Source organism: Lagenorhynchus albirostris, chromosome X (genome assembly GCF_949774975.1).
Source record: "Lagenorhynchus albirostris chromosome X, mLagAlb1.1, whole genome shotgun sequence".
NCBI classification, from domain to species: Eukaryota; Metazoa; Chordata; class Mammalia; order Artiodactyla; family Delphinidae; genus Lagenorhynchus; species Lagenorhynchus albirostris.
Window position 1 is genome coordinate 92517358 of NC_083116.1, and position 25846 is coordinate 92543203.

Genomic DNA, 25846 nt, shown 5'->3' on the forward strand with positions numbered 1-25846 from the left:
AGAGCACCGATTCTGGAGCTAGACTGCCTGGGTTCATATCCCAGCTTCACACATAAGTCTCAGTTTTCTCAAATGTAAGGAAGGCACATCTAACTTACAGTACTATTATGAGGAGTACACATGTTATCTAAAATGCTTAGATTAGTGCCTGGAAGTTACTGATCAATATTTAATCTTGGTATGTGAAATTTTAAAATTGTGTTAAAATAATTATTTAATGACTAAATTAATTTTTTTATTTGAAAAAATTGTGCAATGAATGCCAACTGGAAGGGTAATAGTTACACCTAAAAGAACATAAAACAGATTATTGAAAAGGTGTTAGTCTAGAGTCCAACAGGTCGGAATTTCTCAACATCAGCACTATTGTTATCTTGGGCTGGATAATTCTTTGTTGTGGGGACAGTCCTGTGCATTGTAGGATGTTTAGCAGTGTCTCTAACTTCTACCCACAAACTATCAGTAGCACCCCTCCCACTGAAGTCATAACGCTGCCATATGTCCCTTGGGGAAGAGGGTGGGGGGAGGCAAAACCGCCTGCAGTTGAGAACCACTGAACTAGGTCCATGAATACTAACTTACTTAAAAAACAGGTGACTGACCCTTCTATAATTAATATTAATTATCACAACAGCTACCATTTACTGAGTGCTTACTCTATGCTAAGATCCATACAATACTCATAAAAGCTATTAGAAAGAATTGTTATCCCCATTTTCAGAAAAGGAAATGAAGACTAATTTTGCCCACGATCCCCCAGCCAGTAAATGGAGAAGCTAAGACTTGAAGGCAGACTGGACTCCAAACAACTACACAGTGCTGCCTGTAATATTTCACTGGAATATTAAATAGCACACACTCTAAGACTGAGCAAAATTTAAAAGGAAAGGCAAATAACAAACACATAATAACAAACACATAACACAAAGGGTAAAGGGAAAGCACATTAATACTCTACATATAAGACATTACATTTAAAAACTGAAATATAAAAACAGTACTTTATAAGATGGTCAAAAGAATGACAAAATGATATGACAAGAAATTAAATTTGTGGGGAATGGTTTTCAATGGACTTGGTACTGTTGAAATTTTAGAAAATTTATTTTCAACTACTGACTTACACCTTATCAGTATTTTTAGAATGTATTAACATATGGCAGATTAGGGGGAGGTAGACTAGAGAATGTGTATTCTGAAAATTAACACTCTACTACTACTATTTTTTTTTAATTGGGGTATAGTTGCTTTACAATGTTATGTTAGTTTCTGCTGTACAGCAAAGTGAGTCGGCTATATGTATACATATATCCCCTCTTTTTTGGATTTCCTTCCCATTTAGGTCACCACAGAGCACTGAGTAGAGTTCCCTGTGCTATACAGTAGGTTCTCCTCAGTTATCTATTTTATACATAGTAGTGTATGTATGTCAATCTCAAACTCCCAATTCATCCCACCCCCCAACATTCTACTACTATTTGATATGCTCCTCCGAAGTCTAAGACTTCCTAATATTGAACTTATCAGAGGAAAATGGGCTCCTTGGCATTCTGATTTTTGACATTTTAAAATATACTGAACTACTTATTACGGTGATTTAAGTGGAATAACAAAGTAGTTGAAGAAACCAGAGTTTCCAATGTATCAGAAACATACTATCATTACCTTAACTTGCTAATACTCCAACACGATTGTAACAATTTATACCATATTAGTTGGAGTTGGCCTTATCTACCACTGAGATTAAACCAGTTAACTGCATCTAAAAAGAATCCATTTATTCTGAAAGCCTGTTATCTACAGGGAAGTCTAATCATTACCAAGACTCTGCACTACTCACTTGCTACGTTATCATTTGATTCCTTTCAAGGATCCTATTAAAAGAAATATTTCAATGCTAAAACATAATGAATACATGAGTCTTATGAAAGTGAAGTGAAAAAGAGCCTTTGCACTACTAACTATATAGGGAGAAAATGTAGGCCAAGCAATGTATCTCAAATATCTGAAAATGGGACCAATGAATTTGTAAAGAATGAGGGTTTCTCTTAGCTCTCAATCAACTAGTTTAAAATTAAAATCAAAGGGTAAAAACTGTATATTATGATGAAGATGGAAAAAAACAGCAATAATCTCCCCACTCTTAACTTTAAGTTTTAAACTGCCTACTTAAAACTTCATTCACTCAGGACTCACTAATGAAAATATCTATAACAGAGTTTATACTGGAGTGGGACACGGGTTTACCAAAGGTAAACGCCATCAACAGTTACTCTCAAAAATGTATAACCCGAATAAAATTATGAGAAAACATATGCAAAATATGGAACTCTATACAACACAAAGGTCTGCTCTCTTTAAAATAAAAATCACGAGAAGAGACTCTCATAGATTTAAAAGAGACTAAAGACACAATGACTACATACTGAATTCAATGTGAACCTTGATTCAATTTGGATGGGGGTGGGAGGGGGAGAGCTAAAGACATTCTGGGTAGTTGGGAAATTTAAATGTAGACTATGTATTAGCTGATTACTATTGAACTCCATATTTCTTATGTATGGTAAATGGTACTGTGGTTATGTGAGAATAAATATCCTTACTCTTAAGAGATACAGGTTGAACTATCTGGGGTGACATGTCATAACATCTGCAAATTACTTTTTCATATAACTCAGCCAAAAAAGTATGTGCGCAAGCATGTGAATATAGAGACTGATAGGGAAATGTGGCAAAAACTTATCTGATGACTCCAGATGAAGTTATCTAGGTACTGACTGTACTATTCTTTCAGCTTTTTTTTGTAGAATAAAAAAGTTTCAAAAGAAAAAGTTGGAAGAAAAAGTATAAGTTTGGGAGGGGGCATGCAGTAATGTGTTACAGGCAAATTTAATATGTTTTAAAGGATAATAAGATATATTAACATGGAAAATCAGTCACAGTTCAGTGAACTAAAGGAAGAGAACAGTAGCTTTACATTTATTGTCTTCCTTAATTCATTTCTTTGTGTGGGCACTGCTCTACTTTAAGAATGGCTAATGGTTCAGAAAACTCAACAGCTAACACCTTAGCAGGGATTACCTATCAGCCAGCTGAGAGATACAAATGTGTATCTCAGACTCTTCTCTAAACAATAGAACCATATATCCATCTGATTACTTTAAAGAGATTCCCACTGAAACATCGTAAAAGGAATTCAAGTTCTACGAGTCTAAAGCCAGCCAATCTGGTAATCATCATGTCCTGTATCTAACCCATTTCCTCTTTTCTTCCTTTACTCCCAGTTTCATCAATAAGCACAAATATCCCACTGCATGGCCCAAGACAAAGCCCCAGCAATACTGATTCCCCTCTCACCTCTACCACCCAATCAATCAATATGCCTATTTTTTCTATCCTTTGTCTTTCCTTTTGTCTGAAATGTAGCAACTACCTTCTAATTAATATGCCTCTAAAACTTCTGCCCTCCATTTAGTACCTCATCTTGCTGTCAAGTTATCTAGCATGCAAATTTGATCATTATTAAAAATATTAAAAATTCTAAAGGCTTCTCATTAGCAGCTGCTGCCAATGTGAAGTCTACTTGAAATTTTTAGCAACAGAAGTTTAAATCTATACTGTTCAGCTAATATAAATGAATAAGCAGGGCTTAATCCTGAGAGACATTTGAAAGTTTAGTCTAAAGAAGGAGAAACTAAGCTTACTTGCAGCATATGGGGTATGTGGAAAAAAGTTTATGTTCATTTGAACAGTGAAAGGAAACCAAAAGAGAAGTTATGCACTGAGCTTCCACTAAAATGTTCCTAAGGAGTTAGGCTGTGAACTTTTCAAGTCAAGTTCACTGAAATTTGAAAAGAAGTAATCAAGATAATGAATATTCCTTGAATGATATCGACTCATGCCAATGTAGGAGACATCTGGAAGAATGTGAAGGAGAGTATGAAGATTAGTGTATTTTAGAAAAATAGCTAGAATGTAGGAATTTTGAGATTTACTAAATGACTTACTCAGATAAAGGACTTTATGGAATTGTAGGGCTCTAAAAGACCCAACTTGAATTTAAAAGTGCAAAGAAAAAAACAAGAGTGGTGATGACTTTTTAAAATAACCACAGGTAATTCATTCTCAAAATGATAATAAGGGATTAGTAGGTGACAACAGGAGAGAACATCATGTCCCATTATTAATCACTCAGTGCAAATACAGTTCATAACCTCTTACAGTCCCACAAATTTTTCATAAATTTTGCATAAACTCATTGGTGTTGAAACTTGACCTGGGGCTTTTTATAGTTTTCACTTAGCTCATCAGAGTGACTATTTATATGTTTTACTGCAGAAATTTTAATGTGTTTGATGCTAGCACACTGCCACAAACTCTGGTGGGAGGGTAAAATAGATGTACTGTTTTACCTTTCTAAATCCAAAGAATTCTGAATACCAAAACACATTTGGCCTAAGGGGTTTAGGATAAAGGACTATGAAGCTGTAGTACTACTTCTATGAAGCCTTTCCTAAATGTTCCCCTCTCTCAGAAGCACTTTCCCCTATGCTCTCCCATTTTTTTTTTTAAAACAGTATCTCCATCATTAAAGCAAAGATCATGTGTTTGAACGTTTTGACTATTTCCCCATTTATTTTAAGCAGCCTGAGAAGTGATCAGATCCTTCTGTCACCTAGCACTATACCTGAGTTCCAACTCAGTTCATAATGTAGATTAAACAAATAAAAGAATGAAAAGAACTGGGTAGAGCCGAGTGAATGACTGGATAAGAAGGCACAAAGTAAATTTTGCTTAGATTCTTTATGGTTGGGCAGACTAACCATTTAACCACGAAAACCTAAAAGTCACACATTGTAAATTCACAGTATTTTAAGAACTAAAAAAAAGCAATAGGGCTTCCCTGGTGGCGCAGTGGTTGAGAATCTGCCTGCCGATGCAGGGGACACGGGTTCGAGTCCTGGTCTGGGAAGTTCCCACATGCTGCGGAGCAACTAGCCCCGTGAGCCACAATTACTGAGCCTGCGCGTCTGGAGCGTGCGCTCCGCAACAAGAGAGGCCGCGATAGTAAGAGGCCCGCGCACTGCGATGAAGAGTGGCCCCCGCTTGCCACAACTAGAGAAAGCCCTCGCACAGAAACGAGGAGCCAACACAGCCATAAATAAATAAATAAACAAATAAATAAATAAATAAAATTTGAAAAAAAAAGAAAAAAGGCAAAATTCCTTTAAAAAAAAAAAAAAAGCAATAATCCAGGGAGAAAGTTAAGGAAGAGACTATCTTTGCAAATCTTCTCCATTCACTTGTTAGGTCTAGATGATGATGATTATTTTTTTAAATAGCCTACAATTCAGACGCTCAATGTATAGTGAATTAATGCTTTACTGAAAGATAATTCAAAGAAAAAGGGAGGGTGTGTAAAAACTGCAGGTCATATTAAAGACGGTTTAAAATACCAAATAAAGTGATAAAAATAGAAAATTCAAGCACACATCTAAAAGAAATGGAGAAATGACTGACAAGGTAAGTGGGGGTCAGACTGGAGGTAGACATGGGGATTTTAAAGAAAGTTTACATCTGTGCCTTTGTACATTTAGAATAGTTGGTTGTCACTGGTGACCTCAGCAGGAGAAGAGACAGGAGCATACAGAAAGTCAAATTGCTGTGGATGGTGGAGTGAACAGGAAGGAGATGAAGAAAATGACTCAAAGCAGAGGGAAGGAACTGCAAGAGAGAACCATTTCTTAAGAATTGGTATAGCTCACAAGCCAGAACAAATACCACTTCCCTTGTTGGCAGAATATTAGACCTGAGGACCAAAGCAATGATGTGGATATAACAGTTTTAAAGCGAAACTAAGCTTGTGGAAAAAGACTCCCTCTCTATTTCTGTAACAATATATTCTCTGTGTTGTCTTCTGACCTTTATCTAGTTCACCTATTTGCTTTTCTTAAATAGAAGTATTCCCCCAAGTTCCGTCCCCAACTCCCCCCTCCTCTTCCTCTCAAGGCAATCACGAACCACTAGGTAAAAGATCCCCTAGTCAGTCAGCTCTGACTTTGCTCTCTGGAATCCTGCATTTACTACAGCTTCTAATAAACAGCTCTATACAACTATTTTACTGGCTCCTCAAACCTGCCACTGTTTCAAAATGAAGCCCCATGCCACAGATATATCCAAGTGGCTTTTACATAAGACAGATATGGGCTTAAATCTCACTCTAACCAAATGGGTGACCATGGGATGCTGAGAGGCATACCTGAGATAGTCTGGGAAGCACTTTGCTCAGTGCCTGGCTAAGGACCAAGCTCAGTTTATTAACTAACATTACTAAACCATCTAGAACTCAGACTTGAAAACCCAAAGTATCTTTGATTCACTTCTTTATCTTATTATCCAGAAGCTAATTCTATCTATTTAACTGCTGGAAACATCTTTATGAAACTCAAATTAGATCGTATTAGTTAAAAACCTACCAAAAGCTCTCCAACAGAATAAACTTAAGTTGGGCACACAACACGTGATCTGCCACTAAGAACTTTTACAACTATATCTTATTCTACTACTCATCACACACATTGTGTGTGAGCACACTCAAGCCAGAATATACCACCAACTGTTGTCAACATATATACAGCAGAGCCGCATCATATAATACATTTAAGTTCGTGCAAATACACAGTAGGGAAGGAAGTCAGAAGGGAGGGCAAAGAGGAGGTATTAGGGAGAAAATGAGAGCAGGTGGAAGAGAAGATGATCTGAGGCAAGTATGCATTTACCGTTCCTCTAGGCAGCCAGACTTCCCCTGAGCCGCTCATAATGTAAGCAGCTTACCATGCTGAGTATGATTTTAGTAGTTAGTGCAACAGGGCCTCTCCACTTAAGTTGAATATTTTGTCTGGAGCTCTACTGAAGAAAAGGGATTTATTCCCTCACTGAAGGAAAACATGACTGTGTTGGACTGAAGGAGACATGGTATGTATATATACTATTGTTTTATGGATGAACTTGGGAATCTTTCTGATGGTGCAAGAGTCTGGTCTTAAGTTGGCTTTAGGTGCTATACCTCTCTCCTCTCCCTGCCTCCACATCTTTACCCTTCATACAAAATATCTGCTCCCCAAAATACACAGACTTCTCTGACTCCGTGGGGCTGGAAAGAATTGAGTGGGTCTGTTGTATTTCTTTCAATCTATTTATTTGTATGCACTAACTTTTACTTCAAGATAGGAACTATGCCATATACACATATACATACCCTCTCAGTGCCTAGCTCAGAGCCTTGTATACAGTCAGCAAATATTCATTAAATGAAAGAAAGTACAAACAAAAGAAAGAGAGCAATGTTGGCTGGTGAAAAGTATACTTTCAGTAATAGATGAATGACTATATTTTAAAAAGGAAGTTTATAGAGTAAGGCCCAGGGGTCTGGATTTATGGTTAACATTTTCAATCTGCATGATGACAAACAGAGCTTGCTAATCATATCTCGTGACAACTCAGGCTGGGAACATAATTCTTAATATAATGAAGAATATAATCAAGATTCAAATGATCGGACATTTTGTAGCACAGAGTAAAAATGGAATAAGGTTAAGTATGTAAGTGCATTTACTTAGGCTAAAAAAATGTAAGGAAGGTATGAGGAACAACAGTACCACCAGTAATTTTAAGTCAAAAAATATTCAAGGGCTTCCCTGGTGGCACAGTGGTTGAGAGTCCGCCTGCCGATGCAGGGGACACGGGTTTGTGCCCCAGTCCGGGAAGATCCCACATGCCGCGGAGCGGCTGGGCCCGTGAGCCATGGCCGCTGGGCCTGCGCGTCTGGAGCCTGTGCTCCACAATGGGAGAGGTCACAACAGTGAGAGGCGCGCGTACCGCAAAAAAAAAAAAAAAAAAAAAATTCAAATTATGTGTATCCAGTTTTAACACAAGGCAACCTTAAGATAAAGATAATGCAAGTGTCAATGCTCAACATTTCAAATATTAAGAGGGACAATGAGAAACTGGAAGGAGTCTAGAAGGACGACAAGGATGATGGGGGTGAGCGGGATGAAAAGATGATAGAAGTCAGATGTTTAAATTACCGAAGACCAGACAGGAAGAAGAGAATATGACAATAATCTTTTCTCTGATTCCTTTTTCCCTCTTCCCCCAATATCCAATCTGTGAGCAAGTGCCGTGAGCTTTTAGCTCTACCACAGCCCCTACTTTAATCCCTCTTTCTACCCCCTTGGGTTAATGTCTGTCCAGGATGGTCTATCCTGTTGCAACTGCCTCCTAACTGACCCCCTACACACACTTCTAAACTTGCCCCTTGGAATCCGTTCTCTACAAAGCAACCAGATTCATTTTCTTAAAGTTTAAATCAGAACCCATCCCTCTCCTGCTTAAAATCCTCTAATGGTAACCTGTAACACCCTGAATTGATTTATAAACTTACCATGTTCTAAAAGTCCATGCACAATCTGGTTCCTGGTCAGTTCATTGAGCTTATTGTTACCCCCTCTCTCTCATTCTGCCATAGTCATACTGGCCTTTTTGCCCTATAAACATGCCAAAGTTGTTCCCAATTCAGTCTTCACTTGCTTCCTGGGCCTGAAATGGTGTACCCCTAGATCTCTGCATGGTTGACTCCATCTCATTATTCAGGTCTAAACACAAAACTCATCTTCCCAGACACCTTCCCTGACCCTTTTAGAAAAAGCAGCACTCTCACCCTCACCCCCCAAATATTATCTATTTTCTCTTAGTCATATTATTTATCAGTAATTTATTCAACTGTCTGGAGGTCTGTCTTGCTCCACTAGAATTTAAGTCCTCTGGGGTCTGGGATTTTAACTTATACACTGCTATGTCTATCCTTAGAGCCTAGAATAGTGTTTGGTATAGAGTTGGTTCTCAAACACTTGCTGAATGGGATTTGATCTAAATCCCAAATATATTTAGGGAATTGGGACCAAATGACAAGTAGATTATAGGCCAATTTGTAAAGACCTTTCAAGAATTATAGTGAGGTAATGAGAATGTTCAAGAAGTTGCTGGATGCCCACAAATTATAGATGTTATAGAAGGGATTACTGCAGAAGTCCTGACTAAATGACCTCTAAAATCCTTTCTGATTATAAAATCCTAACCTATCCAAAATGTAATGAGTCGCTTTCAGTCTTCATAGCTGTTACATATAAATAGTTTCTATACTGTACCATCCCTTTACCGTCAGGTGATCTGAACCAGCCTCTAGTTTATGCTTATTTCCAACTTACTAAATATCTTCAGTGACTTTACGTAATTTTTTCTCCCAAAAGTAACCCTGAACTTAATATTCAGAGCAAAAGACCAATCTGAGATATAACAGGATAACCCCATTACCAATTACATTTACAGAGTATGGTACCTAAGATCCAACTTTTTAAAGGATTTGTACATCACCTGCTATGATTTGCTTTTTGTTACCTTTTGTCTCCCCCTACCACTTCTGCCCAGGACTAGAAAAACTAGTGCAAATGATAAAGGAATAAGATAATCCACAGGCATGTTACCTTGACCCCACAATTTTTGTTTGAATAAAATTTTAGATTTAGGTTTGAAATCACTTTAATAAGTTAGGATTCCTTTCAAAAGACAGTAGTTTGAAAACAACACATGCTGACCAAATTAATATAGCTGTAGGAAAAATACTTAAGGTAAGTACTATTTTAACTAAAATGAAGACAAACTTATTTTATCAGTGAGTATAAAGCAGTGTATTTCAAAATGAGTTTTTGAGATCAATTCTTCAAAGATACTGGTCAAACAAATACGTTTGGGAAATACAATACATTATAACCCTTCTCCCCCACACAAAAAATAATACCAACTTTACAGTCTCTAACACATTTTACAAAAAATTAGAAAATAAAGGACTTGTTGAACTTTATATAATCCATCGTTTCCCATATTTCTTTGACCAGAATTCCCCACCTTTTGGGGTTAGATGTAATACTGGCAGAAAACACAGTTTAGGGAAACACTGCTATATAGCACTGTTTGAAAATATTACTTCTAAATAGATTTATAAAAATAGCTAGGATAGAAACTGTGACAATAAATGAGAAGGTTACTGGGGTATATGTATTCAAATAACTTGAATTAAGTGTTTAAAGCAGGTAAGAAAAGGGACAATTATAAGATGGATGATTTAATTAACAATTTTAAAATTAACGTTTAAGTCAAATCCCTATATTAAATGCTAATTTCTCTGTACCAGAAAATATTTTTGTGATGCCATTCCCTCGCCCTGATACTAAGTGCAGTCTTTCATTATTAAAACTAAAGTTCTCCTAGGAACTGAGTGGTTCAGCACAGGTCTGTTTGTGAATCTGCTGGTTTAGAATTATTTGTGCCTTTGTTCCTCTTTGTACCATAGTGTACTGACTATGGGGAAGGGAAAAATACTTTTAACATGTGGATTCTCTTATATTACATTTTGCTAGACATCTGGACCATTTTGTTTTGATGTCAACATAAGTCTATGGGGGGGAAAAGTACTGAATAGTTAACACTCCCCAAAAAGAGAGGGACTACAGCAGTTTTAGAAAGCACTTACTTAATCATTTCAAAAAGCTTTGGATCTGAGACCTTGATATTTCGTGCCATATTCCAGGAAAGATGAACCATGGGTACTATTGACTTCACACTTTGCAATTTGTTCCATTCGTACCGTTCCACTGCCAATTTATACTGGCAGGCTAGGAAAAAAAAAACAGTTATAAAGCAACCCAAAGTACCAAAGATATGAAGATAACCATTATCACCTTCTCAGGTGACATCATCAACACCAATTCTGAAAATCTCAAAACATTACAAAAATATTTTTAATGTTTTTTTGATAATTGTGGTAATAATAATAGTAGCGATCATGTAAAGAGTGCTTACTATAACTCTGTGCCACGCATTTGTTCTGAGATATTTCGATACATTATACCACTTAATCTTTACCATTACCTTATTAATTTTATCATTTCCATTATACAGATGAAGAAATTGAGGCCCAGAGAGGTTATATAACTTGCCCAAAGTTGCAAAAGCCAGGTCCTGGTCCTAATCCAGGTCTTTCTGGCTCCAGAGGCCATATTCTTAATCTTAAATATCTACTGCCTGAAGGCAGGCATAATTCAAACAGATTTTGACATAACAGGGCTATTCATATGACATACCAGATAAAAGAAAAATTTCAAAGAATGAAATTTGTACTTTGCTTTCTCCCATAAAGGGTTTCCTTTAAAAACCAAGCACTCTAAAAATTATTAAAAGTACCTCTTGTATATAACGACATAAATTTGTTATTTGCTGAGATCTACAGTCTTGGATTTCTATTTGTTAACTTAGTATCTTGTACTACAAATTAAAATTTTACTCAAGGAGACATTCTTCCTCCAATTTTTAGTGAGTTATATTCCAAGAAAAAAAAGAATAAACCTATCAGATAGAATCCTTTATAAACTAAAGATTTTAGTTAGTTTTTTTTTTTTTGAAAGCATATTCTTTAAAATACCTGTAAGTGGACCAACATTCCAAGCAATGTTGTTGCACCAGCCAATAGCCTGAACCCAATGCACAGTGCCTGCATTTATCCAGACCAAATCTCCAGGTCGCTGAATAAACCTATATACTGGAACATTTGCTTCATAAAGATCTTCAAGGTTGGGCCACCAAGAACCCATTAGGAAATTCAAATTATTTCTGGAATAAGAAAAAATATTGCAAATGGATCAAGTACTTTAATAAGCTCATTATAAGACTGAAAGACATTATCAAAAGTTTTTAAAAATATGCTCATTCATTGCACTTGAAACTTTCTGCTTATGCAATAAGAAACTGCAGTATGTAAAGTGAGTGAAGTTACAGTTAGGTAGTAGATAACTAATCCAAAGATCAGTATTACTACCTTCCACTGATTTTTCAAAGATCCAAATGAAATCAAAAGCTACTTTTAAGTAACACTTATATATATATTAACCTTTAATTTCATTTAACTACAGACTATTTTGATCAAACCCTTCTCCTTGGCACATTTAGAAATCTCTAACAGGTAAATGGAAGGTGGAGTTGGCATCAAGTCATCTAAATCCATAAACAGGAATGCCATGGCAGATATAAGTTCAATGTCTGAGGAAAAGCAGAATAGAAAACAGAAATGTTCTGTACTGTTGTTTTGAATCTTAAGCAGGAAAGGGAGCAGCACATCAGTCTCTGTACAGTTTTGATGACTAGTTGACTGAAACTATGCAGGTGAAAAAAAACTTCATCAAAAATGAACATACATGCATAAATAACAATCATCACCACCACCACCACCACCACTGATACTTTGGAAACATTCTAAAGATAATATTACTAAGCTTTTCCTTTAAAATCTGGCTTCTTATTCTACGTCATCATGACATGATACGAAGTATTTTTTAAACTACATACAGTGCAGAAAAACTTGCCTATAAAGCCAAATATGGTTATAAACACAAATCCTAGTCCTGCTTAACCCATGTGTTGTTATAAAATTAGAAAAAACTTTCTAACCAAAAGCAGGCAAGCAACCAAGTAAGACCACCTAATAATCAATAGCTAAGGTGAAAAAACAAAAAATCAAACTTACAAAAAAAAAAAAATCAAGCATCCTCTTTATCATATAGTCAAGTGAATGGTTATTTCATGACAGATATTATCTAAAGTCATAAAACAAACTCAACAGACATGGTCAAATCAGTTAATATCAAAGGAAGTATCCTTATGTGAAACAAAATTACACTGAAATGCAGAGGTAGCAAGTGCTATTTCTGCAACTTAGTTAAATTTACCTAACCCTTCAGACTTTTTTTTTTATTATCCACATGTTCAAGCTTTTTAGACATTATCTGCCTATTCTAATTATTCTTTATTCTCAGGTTACCTCTCTATTCAGATAGGAAAGAAAACTAAATCCTAACAATAGTCAATCCCTACTCAGAAATAATGAGCAAGGATCACTGTACTGCAGATGCAATAATATACTACTATCTCAAAGTTTAAGAAATAAAAATATTCCTGCAGCACAACAGAGATTTCCTACATGACACAGTTCTTTCTCTGCTACCACTAGATTGCTGGTCCAGTATAGATTAAAGTAGATCAGGTTATTTCATCACAGCATTTGAAACTTTAAAATTCCACATCTTGAGCTTTCTTAGATTAAAGGAAACCTATACATTAGATAGTATAGACAATAAAAGGTGATTATCTTTTGCTTGTATATAAAGCAATTTTGGATTATTATGGTTGTTTTTGCAACTATATTTACACTTCATACTAAATCAAGATATTTATGGCAACGATCTTTTAACCCAAAATTTAAATATTATAAATTAGTATGTGGAATATGTGTATAATTAGTTTTCAAAGTCTCTCACATGTAAATGTTTTTGGTGGTTTTTTCCTCTATTTATCTTACTGCGCTGAGGGGGAATAACACCGAATGTATGTATAATTTATGTGTTTAACCATAATAATTTTCCAATTTTTAATGGAAAAAATACCAGGTTCTTAAGTAATGGAGTATTTTTTTAAAACACAATAAGACAAATAATTAAATTTAAATCAATGAAAACAATTCCAAGGTACCCTTTAACACAAGATAATTAAATGAACAGTTTCTAGGATCATAAGGAAAGGAACATTTCCACTATGTGAATTCTTTGAATTCTAGAAACAAAATCTGAAGCTGCTGTTTAAATTTTATAAAATTCCTTTATAGGAAAAGTTGTCAATGTAGTTTTAAAAAGAATTTATATCATGGTGATATAGCAAAGAGTAATACGTTCAAGCTTGTGTTATTAACCACCTATAAGGGTACTCAATTACAGAATTCCTTCCACTTCTAAAACCATTTATAGTAGAACAATTTTTCTTGGAATACAGATCTTTCACATGAACAAGTATTTACACATCAATTGTTTAATGAACCCAGTAAACAACTCAACTTTCTACCCCCTAAATTCAAGACTATTACTACTACATGAAGCGGTTTCAAGGCATCTTTCTTAAAGTATCCCCAATAACACAAAATAATAGGTTTGTAATCAAATCATTTTATATGAATTTTCTGCTGAATGGTAAGTGAAAACTGGTTACATGCATTAGGATATCCAGCTTAGTAAGCTGCCCTTTACAGTTACTATTTTTGAATAATTATGTTTAAAGAAAATTCAGTTTGGAAACCTACTTTTCACAGAAGTCATTCAGAACACCCCAGTAACCTTCAGGAACAACAAACCATTCACAGTCACCTGGACCAATATTTATGTTAACTGAACAGAAATTGTTATTTTCTTGATGACCTGAAATGTGAAAAGAAAAAAGCAATCAGCAGACAATAAATTCTATAGAAAAATGTGTCTTTAGAAATGGAACCTTGGAAATGTTCAACAGAGAATGCTCCAGTGGTATTCAATAGTTTATCTGTATAGCATTTTTGTGTCAAGTCTAGTTTTAGAGCTGAGTTTGGTCAACTCCTAACTTATTCAGTAGGAGCTTCTGTGGAAGACAACCTAAATCATGGTTAAAAGCTTAGGTTTTGAAGCCAGGTTCCTTGGCTTAGTCATTATGTGAACCTGGGCAAGTTTCTAAACCTCTGACTCAGTTTCCTGTAAGATTTGATGATAATGATTCTGATAAGTCAATGGGTTGTTTTGAGGATCAATGAAGTAAGGACTGCTTCTAATAGTGCCTAATACATGGTATGTAATAAATATTAGCTATTATTGATATTGTTACCACTTCTTACTTGTGAACTAATCCCCATTTCTCACAAGTAGTATTAGGACATCAGTAAAGAGGCAGGAAGTCTAATTTTCAAAATGTAGCTGCAGGAGTGGTATGAACAAAGATGGCAGAGCAGGGAACTTTGGGGGAACTCGCCAGAAACACACACACAAACACACACACACACACAAAAATCTAGTGAAAACTGTCAGAAGCAACCTTACCAGAAATCTGGACAATAAGTCAAAGATTTATAGCAACCAAGCAACTGACAAAAAGAAAAAGTGACTTAAACACAGTAGGAGATCTTTATGTAACCTACCTTATCTCTACCTCCACCACCGGTGTGGCAGTGGACTTAAGAGTAGTTTGTATTGCTAGTGTGAGTGTCCCTGGTTCTGGAGGGAGCAGAGTAATCTTGTTCCCAAAGAACTGTGTTCTTCTGTTTGTGTACGCTGCAGTTTCTCCAAAAGACTGACAGAAGGGACTTCTCTTTGTTTCACCTACCTCAGTACTCTATCAGGGCAAAGCATTTCAATGGAGGAGGAGCCCCCCCAAAACACTGTAAGACTAAAGAACAAGCTGATACCACCAAGGACAAAAACAAAACAAACAAAATAACCAGTTGGGGCAAACAATAGACATGCCAAAGGCTTGGAAGGAAAAGCTGGGGAGTGAAATTTTAGGGGAATAAAGGCTTTGAAAAGTCCCTGTGTATACTGTAGAATTTAGAAGCCAAACGCATACGCAGGGCAAGAGGTATGCTCAGAAAAAAACCTAAGAAGACCATAAACTAACCTCTCGCTGACCTTTGGGCTCAGTGAAAGCAAGGAAGTAAAAGCTAACGTAGAGTTGTAAGCAGCACGGCTAAGTATAGAAGGAGTGACTCAAAATGGAGGCAATCGGGACTTCCCTGGTGGTCCAGTGGGTAAGACTGCACTCCCAATGCAGGGTCCCCGGGTTTGATCCCTGGTCCAGGAACTAGATCCCACATGCATATGCTGCAACTAAGAGTTCGCATGCCGCAACTAAGAAGCCCATGTGCCACAACTATGAAGCCGCATGCCACGACTAAAAGATCTCGAGTGCCACGATGAAGACCTGGCGCAGCCAAAGTAAAATAAATAAATAAATAAATAAATAAATAACATGGAGGCAATCTGCAAAGACCTAGAGAATTCTTTTTTCTTTTTCCCACTCTGCTTTCCTTTTTTGGCCACCAGGCATTTAAAGAAATCCCTGTCATATCATGGCTGAGATAATTAATAGAAAGGAGACTTCAGTGCCCACACACGACAAGGAATATAGTCTTTGCAAAAATAGTGTGAATACTATATATAAAATAGGTAACTAACAAGGATAACTAGTAACTACTGTGTAACTCTACTCAATACTCTGTAATGGCCTATATGAGAAAACAATCTAAAAAAGAGCAGATATACGTATATGTATAACAGAAAAAAAAAATAGTGTGGAAAGTCACTAAACAAAGAGATGACTATAGCCCACAGCAAGCAACAACAACAAATCTTAGAGAGGAGAATCTGATTTCTGTAACTGCTGCATCATAATATTCAAAATGTCAAAACACTAGCAGAGCACTATGCTAAAGGTACAAAGACTTCAGAGACTACATGACGACATCCTACAGAGAATATACTCAAATACCTGAAGTCGGTTTTCAACAAAAAATCACGAGGCATGTAAAGTAACAAGAAAGTATTGTTCCGTCACCAAAAGAAAAGGAAAAAAAAAGAAAGAAAGAAATTAACAAAAGCTATTCCTGAAAAGGCACAGACACTGGACTTACTAGGCAAACACTTTATATCAACTATCTTAAAATATGTGTAAAGAGCTAAAGAAAACCATGTAAAAGAACAAAAAGAGGGACTTCCCTGGTGGTGCAGTGGTTAAGAATCCACCTGCCAATGCAGGGGACACGTGTTCGAGCCCTGGTCCGGGAAGATCCCACATGCTGCGGAGCAACTAAGCCCATGCGTCACAACTACTGAAGACCACGCACCTAGAGCCCATGCTCTGCAGCAAGAGAAGCCACCGCAATGAGAAGCCTGTGCGCTGCAACAAAGAGTAGCCCCCACTCACCACAACTAGAGAAAGCCTGCACAAAGCAACGGAGACCCAACGCAGCCGAAAAAATAAATTGAAAAAAAAAAAAAAAAAAAGAACAAGGAGAATGATATCTCAACAGATTATCAATGAAGAGACAGAAATCATAATAAGGAAGGAAATAAATGAAGCTGGAAAATATAATAAATGAAATGAATTCACTAGTGGGCTTCTCAACAGCAGATGTGAACAGGCTAAAGAAAGAATCAGCAGGGCTTCCCTGGTGGTGCAGTGGTTGAGAGTCCGCCTGCCGATGCAGGGGACGTGGGTTCGTGCCCCGGTCCGAGAGGGTCCCACATGCCGCGGAGCGGCTGGGCCCGTGGGTCGTGGCCGCTGGGCCTGCGCGTCTGGAGCCTGTGCTCTGCGGCGGGAGAGGTCGCAGCAGTGAGAGGCCCACGTACCGCAAAAAAAAAAAAAAAAAAAGAAAGAATCAGCAAACTTATAGATAGGTCAAATGAAACTATACATTCTGGGAAGAAGAAAGCAAACAATGAAAAAAAATTCACAGATCCTAAGAGACCTGTGCGACATCAACAAATATGCTAACATATGCACTGTGGGAGTCCCAGAGGAAGAAGAGAAAAGGGCAGTAAGGATATTTGAAGAAATGATGGTCAAAAACTTCCCAAATTTGACAAATGACATGAATCTACATATCCAAGAAGCTCAAGGAACTCTAGGAAAGATAAACTCAAAAAGATCCACACTAAGACACATTAATAATCAAGCTGTAGAAACGCAAAGAAAATCTAGCAAGAAGGAAAAGAGAAGTGACTGTCATATATATGGATCATCAATAAAATAGCTGGTTTCATATCAGAAACCATGGAGGCCAGAAAGCAATGGTTTAACACATTTAAATTGCTGAAAGGAAAAAAAAAATTAACCAAGAATCTGGCAAAACTATTCTTCAAAAATAAAAGAGAATCTAGTCAATCTGCTCTATAAGAAATGCTAGAGTTTTTCAGGTTGAAATGAAAGAATATAAGACAGTAACTCAAAGCCCTATGAAGAGATAAAGGACCACAGTAAAGATAACTACGTAAGCTGAAGACTCACATTCCAATTTTGAAACTTACCTCAAAGGTAGAGTAATCAAACCTGTGTGGTATTGACATTAAGACAGAGATATAAATCAGTGGAAAAACATCAAGATTCCAGAAATAAACCCATACATCTATGGTCAACTGATTTTCAACAAGGGTATCAAGATCATTTAACAGAGGAAAAACTAGTCTTTCCAACAAATGGTGCTGGGACAACAGGATAGCTATATGTAAAAGAATACTGTTGGACCCTTAGCTCATACCATACCCAAAAATCTAACTCAAAATGGATCAAAGATCTAAATGTAAGAGCTAGAACTATAAAAATCTAAGAAGAAAACATAGAGGCAAATCTTTACAACTCTGGATTTGGCAATGGTTTCTTAGATACAACACCAAAAGCATAAGCAACCAAAGGAAAAATGAATAAATTGAACTTCATCAAAATTTAAAACTTTAGTGCATCAAAGGACACAATCAAGAGAGTGAAATGATAACCTACAAAATGGGAGCAAGTACTGCAAATCATGTATCTGATAAAGAATTAATATCCAGAATATATAAAGAACTCTTGCAACTCAACAACAAAAGGACAAACAACTCAATTAAAAAATGAAGAAAGAACTTGACAGTCATTTCCCCCAGAGTAGATATACAAATGGACAACAAGCACATGAAAATCAAAACCATAATGAAAAAACATGTCATATCTGCTAGGTCAGCCATAATAAGAAAAAAATGGAAAATAATCAATGCAGGTGAGGATGTGGAAAAATTGGAACCTTTGCACACTGCTGTCAGGAATGTAAAATGTTGCAGCTGCTGTAGAAAGCAGTTTGGAAGTCCTCAAAAAGTTAAATATAGAATTGCTATATGACCCAGCAATTCTAATTCTAGGTATATAACCAAAAGAAGTGGAAACAGGTATTCGAACAAAATCTTGTACATGAATGTTTATAGAAACACTGTAGTCACAACAGCTAAAGTGGAAGCATCCCAAATGCTCCTCAAGTGATGAATGGATAAAAAATGTTCTAGATCCATACGATGGAATATTATTCGGCCATAAAAAGAAATGAACCATTGATACAATATGGACAAACCTCAAAAACATGCTAAGTGAAAGAAGCCAGACACAAAAGGCAACATATTGTATGATTCCATTCATATGAAACATCCAGAACAGGTAACTCTATACAGCCAGAAAGCAAACTAGGGGTTGCGAGGGGCTGAGAGGAAGGGGGGAAATGGGATGACTACTTAATGGGTATGGGGTTTCCTTTTGGGCTGATGAAAATGTCTTGGAACTACACAGAGGTGATGGCTACACAGCACAGTGAATGTACTAAATGTGACTGAACTGCACACTTCAAAGGGGTTACTTTTGTTATGTGACTTTTACCTCAATAAAGAAAATGTAGTTGCTCTTGCCATACCCTGTCTGTGCACACCACACCCTGACTCTTCTATATATCATAGTATGATGTGAAGACAGTTAATACTTACAACTGTCTCTTACCACAGGTAAATGGCTGGAATTGTCCATGGCATGGACTCCAAATAAAATTTACCTCTAATTAAAACTAGAGATGTTGGGACCCCATCATCTTATTAAAAACCTTTCAGGATAGAGCCTGAGAGCATCTCTAGTTTAGAACATAGACTGATCATAAAGTCCATTAAAGCAGGTAACATACCTATCTAGGTAACTCCAGGAACGAAGTGTTTGCCCCATGAAAAAGTATTCAAAATAATTTTTAAAAACTGAATGGAACTAATTAACATTTCTTCTAATACCAAGTTGTCTAATACAGTAACCGACCTGAAATATGGTAATATGAACTGAGATGTGCAGCAACTGCAAAGTACATACTGGATTTCAAAGACAATATAAAAAGGGGGGGAAGTCCCAATAATTTTTATACTGATTATATGTTAAAATGATAATATTTAGATATATCTGGGTTAAAATTAATTTCACCTCTTTCTTTTTACATTAATGTTACTATAAAATTTTAAGTCATATATGTGACTTGCATTATATTTCTACTGGACAGCACTACCCTAAGGGAATTCTTTAGAGAATTCTTTAACGTTCCATAGGACACTTCTGAAAAACTAATACCCTGTATATAAACCAACCAAAAAAATCCCCAACAGTCTAGACACAAGTGACAAAGTGATCTATCAAGTTTGCTTTCCCCTTGATCTGTAATGAAAAACGGCATTCTTTGATGTGGGGATAATACTATTTGCATAAAATAATTGAAATTGATGAGAGAAAATTTCGGTTGAGATGAATCTTAATAGAACCAGTCCAATACTACATGCATAAGAAAAATGAACTCTAGAGAGTTCAAATAACTTGCTTAGCATTTACATTGGAATCTAAATGACAGAGCAGGGAGTAGATAGGTCTTCTGCCATTTATTCCAGAACTGTTTCCACTTTATCCAATTATGGATAAAATATCACAAAATTAGGCTTCCAATGGCCTGAGGACAAAAACTACAGCCTAATCGTGGCTGTACATTAGAATCCTCTGGAGAACTTTTTTTTTTTTTTTTAAATATGGATGCCTGGGGCTTCCCTGGTGGCGCAGTGGTTGAGCGTCCACCTGCTGATGCTGGGGACATGGGTTCGTGCCCCGATCCGGGAAGATCCCACATGCCGCAGAGCAGCTGGGCCCGTGAGCCATGGCCGCTGAGCCTGCGCTCCGCAACGGGAGAGGCCACGGCAGTGAGAGGCCCGTGTACCGCAAAAATAAATAAATAAATAAAATATGGATGCCTGGATCCCAATCTCCAGATATTAGTCAACTATATATTTTTTAAAACTTTACCAGAAGATTCTAATGAGCAGCCAGAACCGGGAACCACTGACCTACGTTACCCAGACGCAAGCATAGACCTATTCTGAAACAATTTTTTAGCTACAATTAAATAAGCAGGTAATAAAGAAGGAAGCGATCTGTCTTCAAACCATGGCTACTTCAAGTAGCAAACAAGCACATGAGGGTGATATGCTGCCTGTAGGCACTGGTATAACTGAACTCGTTATTACCAACACCCATCCTAATTGTTAAATATTTTGAACATCACCCTGTGAAATTTCATGTCAATTAAAGGGAGCACAAAAAAGATGATACATTAGTATCGGACAGAATTTTAAGTCTAAAACCAATGTAACTTCATTTTACAAATGGAGAGAAAAAAAAAAGACCCAGAGAAGAAATGTGACTTGCCAAAGTGACAAGCCTAGTTAGTGGTAAAGTCTGGACTAGATACTATGGTGAGTCTAGTAATGTCTCCACATCAAGTGTCGCTGTAAACTGTACATTGTAACCCAATAAGACGATTGCAACCTACACCTTTTTTTTAAATGAAATAGAATGGAATAGATTAGAAAATGTATTGTTCTATGAAAATGTTTTTGTATACATACATGTGCACTAGGTCATAATATAAAATATATTTCTTATTGTGATTGTGGTAAAAATAAGTTTAGAAAAAACCGTCACACTGCAGTAGATGGGATCAAAAATAGTCTTTAAGTCACAGGGACTTGTTTTCCCAGGAGTGCTCCAATGACCGTGTTTCCAGATTACACTGCTATTGTTTCAGGGATATTACATTTCAAAAAAGATACTACCAAGTAGAAAAATCTTAATAATCTAAGCTCAGTTAAAGAGCCAAATCTTGTAATAGAAATAAGCCTTTCAGTTTCATTCATTATAAATGGAAAGAATCCAGTTCTCTTTTTCATGTTTCACATTTTGATCAATTTGTGTGTCAATATGTTAGTTCATAAAAGTTACCTGGTGTTCTACTTCCTGGAACTCTCATGTATAGCTGAACTGTGTTCATACCCAGTATGGTATGACCAACGTGGCTTAGAAGATTTCCTGCTGATACGACACGCACAAAAGCAGGAAGTTTAGTCAGCTCATGTAGCTGCAACTTCCACCTGCAATAAAGTATCATATCAGATCAAGAGTGAAACCTTGCTATAAATATTTGTAGAAGTTAACCATTTCTTCAAAAATCTTGTGTTCCAATCAGAAAAATAATCAAATCTATAAATATTTTACTTTTGCATAGGAAACCCTGGAATGCTTAAACTTTTTAATTTTGCAAAGAAAACTTCCTAACAAAAAGCGTAAAAGTTATTAAGTAAATAAAAGAAAAAAACTGACTTCCCTATTTTTATAATTGTTGTATAATTCTATTTTATAAATATATTTTATATAATTATAAATATAATTTTATGGTTGTATAACTACATATAGAAAGGTCTTGATGAAAATTTGTACAAGAGTTTTAAGTCAAAGAAAATAATCACAAAGCCTAGCAAAAATAATTTGGCTAAAACTTGTATATCAACTTAGAAAAATGACAAGGAACAAAACAGAAGAGAAAGTTGTAGAAAATTCTCAGTCTTGCTAATAGGAAACCTTTTTGCATCAGTTCACAGAAACACTACTATGAAGACTTACTTTTTGTCATCAGACAGGTCAATGTTGGTCCCAAACTTTATGGTTTTAAAGGGTCCTTTCCTTCTCCTCCCAGAACTTAAAAAGAGAGATAATATTAGAAACATGCCTTTTAAACAGAAATACTAAGTGGACTTTACAAATGACTTACTTATCTGAAGACGTAGATTCATTATCTGAGTGGTCTTTATGGTGACTTCTTTTCTCATTTTCTTCCTATAGATTAAGCAAAAAGCAATCCAGTTTAATATGTATTCTACAACCAGATATCCTTTCCATCATACAATTGAAAAGTTTACATATAGATCAGTGGTGTTACCTACAGACCTCTTTCACATGAAAATTTCTTCAAAGACCACATTAAATAGAAAGCCAAGAAAAGTCAAAGCTCACTGGCATGGTATCCAACCTCCTCCATAGGCCACAAAGTTATCCTGAGTTCTTCCTTATTAATATTCTTCTATAAGGGGAAAAACTAGAGATTCTCATTCTTGGCCCATTTTCAAGAGAAGAAATTTAAGGAAAGTTGAGAGGCCTAAGAAGCGTCAATCTTGATTATAAATTTCCTAAACTAACAGAGGTGTGTGCGTGTGTATGTAGCTATGTATGTATGGAATACATAGGGAAGGGGGGAGGGTAAGATGTTCTCTATTCTTTATTACAGACAAATGGAAGAAGTTCTTCCTGGGTTAAATCTTTTCTTTCCCCCACAATGAATTATACATGAATGATAAACATTTACAACATTATTAAGTAAATTAAGTATTGGATAAATATAGGTGCTTTTCAATGAAAATATTACTATTATTTATGATTTCTGTGTCACAGACATGGTATCTCTTAATACTGTCTTACGATTTCTGAGTTAACTATACTTAGTGACATTTTGGTCTCCCTCCTTCTAAATGTATATGTTTTTTAAACATTTGTCAAATTTTCCACACATAATGGTCCATACCTCCAAGGCACATATAAGAAATCACTGTTTCTTTGATTATGGATCCCTTTCCATTTAAGTACCGTGCCTCTCATCTTCTTCTTCCAAATACTCCTTTGATGATCTCTGAATCCTGCTTACTATCTATTCTTTTCTGACCGTAATACTACCACAGAGTTGAAGTATCTCAAAAGTCTGAACCAGAGAGACTTACATGGACAACAAATTCACTGCAACTTGTGAAAGTTGCAGGATAGTTTTTATTAAATGAATTTCTCTATAGGATATGGGGAGTGGTAGTAAAAAAGGAACACAAATATATGACTAGCAGGTACAAATGTTGCCTTGATTGAAAATGTGAACTTGAAAATTTTAAACAGAGATAAGCAAATCTAATGAACTACAAATTAAAGACTTGCAGGCGCATATTAAATTTCAGCTGTGGGATATGTACAGAACAACTTAGTACAGATAAGTGTTTGAGTAATACATTTAATAAACTCACTTTTATGGATGTTTTATGTTCATTCATAGGAGAATTCAAAGTTCTCACTTCATTGCTGAAGGATTTTAATAATGCCTCATTGCTGAAAGTCCTATGAGTCTTTTAATAATAATCCTGATTATTTTTCAAAGTTTTATTCTTTTATTTTCTGTATATTTTGAAATAATTTTTGCCTCTCCTGGAGTTCTCTCTTTCAAACCGAGATGGGTAATGCTTCCTGGGGGAGTTATATATCAGATAATACTAACCTGGTAGAGTTTAATGGGAAGGAATAAGACAAGGGACTCTGCAAGCATAAAGCAAACTTAAGATTTAGTTTATCATCTAATATCAGTGGTTCCCAATCAGGGATAATTTTGCCCTGCAGGGCACATTTGGCATGTCTGGACACATTTTTGATTGTCATAACTGGGATAGGGGTTAAGGGGTGTGCTATGGACATCTAGAAGGTAGAGGCCAGGGATGCTACTAAATATTCTACAATACACAGGACAGCTCCCCACAACAAAGAATTACCCAACCCAAAATGCGAATAACACCAAGGTTAAGAAACCCTTCTCTAAACAGAAATATCCCAGAAATGAGGGAGACATCTCACTAGAAAGTAACAATATTTATCAACCCATAGGTTTGCTTAGACTTAGTAGTAAGAGCAAACCGGATAGCACTTATAAAGTATGTTATAATAATAAACTATTTTATATAACATAAAATGAGATGTTTACAAAAGTAAAGCGCCCTTTCAAAGTAAACTATAAAATAATAAAACAAATGATCTCTAAAATAAAATAATCTTCAGGAAATAAATACTTACTCTCAATGATTCCTGGAAAGAGGAGGCCTGGTACTGTGCATATTTAGCAATTGTAGTATGAGATCGATTACTTTCACAGTGCCAGATTTTCTTCGTTCCAGTGGGATCCCAGTTTTCATCTGCTGGCTGCAACAACTGTGTCCTCACTTCCACCATGTGTTCATTGTTAGCTTCTACCAAAGTTTTGGTAGAGAAAAGTCCCAGGTCTTCATAAATAAATAAATGTAGTTAATAAATAAAAATTATATTTGGAATAATGTTTTTTAACATCTTTACTGGAGTATAATTGCTTTACAGTGTTACTTTCTGCTGTATAACAAAGTGAATCAGCTATATGCATACATATATCCCCATATCCCCTTCCTCTTGCATCTTCCTCCCACCCTCATATATACACTACCGAATGTAAAATAGAGAGCTAGTGGAATAATATTTTTAAAGTGTGTTTTTTGTTTTAAAGAAAAAAAAGGAAAATGTTTCATGGTGCTCTATCCAATCCCCCTAAAAACTAACCAGGAACTCTGCACACCCTGAGCTTTGTGCCAGATTTGCACAACCATACGCTGAAGCCCTGGACCTAATCGTCATGCCATCAACAGAAGGAGAATAATCAAGGGGCCAGGGGCTAAAGATTCACTTGTTTATTCAATCTCTGCAGGTGACAGGAACCACTTAGGGGGCTACAGTACTTATTAGTAATATCAAATTTTACCTATATTTTATCTTAAAAATTTCTTCTATTAGTCAACCTAAATCATAATTATAATTATATAACTGGATGAAAATAAAAGCTAAATTAAAACAACAAAAGTTAATTTAACCATTATCATCGTAGCTTCAAGTTATGGATTAAAGAAGTAATAAGTACTCTTTCTCTCTCTCACACTCATTAAAATGAAAATGCGAAAAACTACAGAAGAATAGAAAAAAGTTTCTGCCAGTGCTTTAGAAGTTAATAGACAGTAAAGGAAATATATACACTTTTCCTTTTTCTTATTTAAAGCTTACCCAACTTAAGAGCTCCAGCAAGGCCACGTATTACTGTAACAGGGTTGTTTGGATTTGTACAAAATTGGTGTAATGGAGGAAAGAAAGCATCACGTTTATTTTCCAACTGTAAAATTAAAACGTATTGTTAGATCTCCATAAA

The 25846-nt window shown here is 36.0% G+C and overlaps 1 protein-coding gene across 9 annotated transcripts in view; it reads right to left on the minus strand.

Annotated features, from left to right (window-relative positions):
* The window catches only part of KDM6A (lysine demethylase 6A), a 209390-nt gene that overhangs the window by 10093 nt on the left and 173451 nt on the right, over positions 1–25846 (minus strand). For all 9 annotated transcript variants that reach the window (XM_060137954.1, XM_060137952.1, XM_060137950.1 and 6 more), the window contains 8 exons: positions 25705–25810; positions 24697–24902; positions 22592–22656; positions 22444–22518; positions 21766–21914; positions 14237–14351; positions 11537–11724; positions 10589–10730 (listed from right to left, as the gene is read on the minus strand). In XM_060137954.1, the coding sequence (XP_059993937.1) occupies positions 10589–10730; positions 11537–11724; positions 14237–14351; positions 21766–21914; positions 22444–22518; positions 22592–22656; positions 24697–24902; positions 25705–25810 (1046 nt within the window). The remainder of the gene's footprint in view (positions 1–10588; positions 10731–11536; positions 11725–14236; positions 14352–21765; positions 21915–22443; positions 22519–22591; positions 22657–24696; positions 24903–25704; positions 25811–25846) is intronic.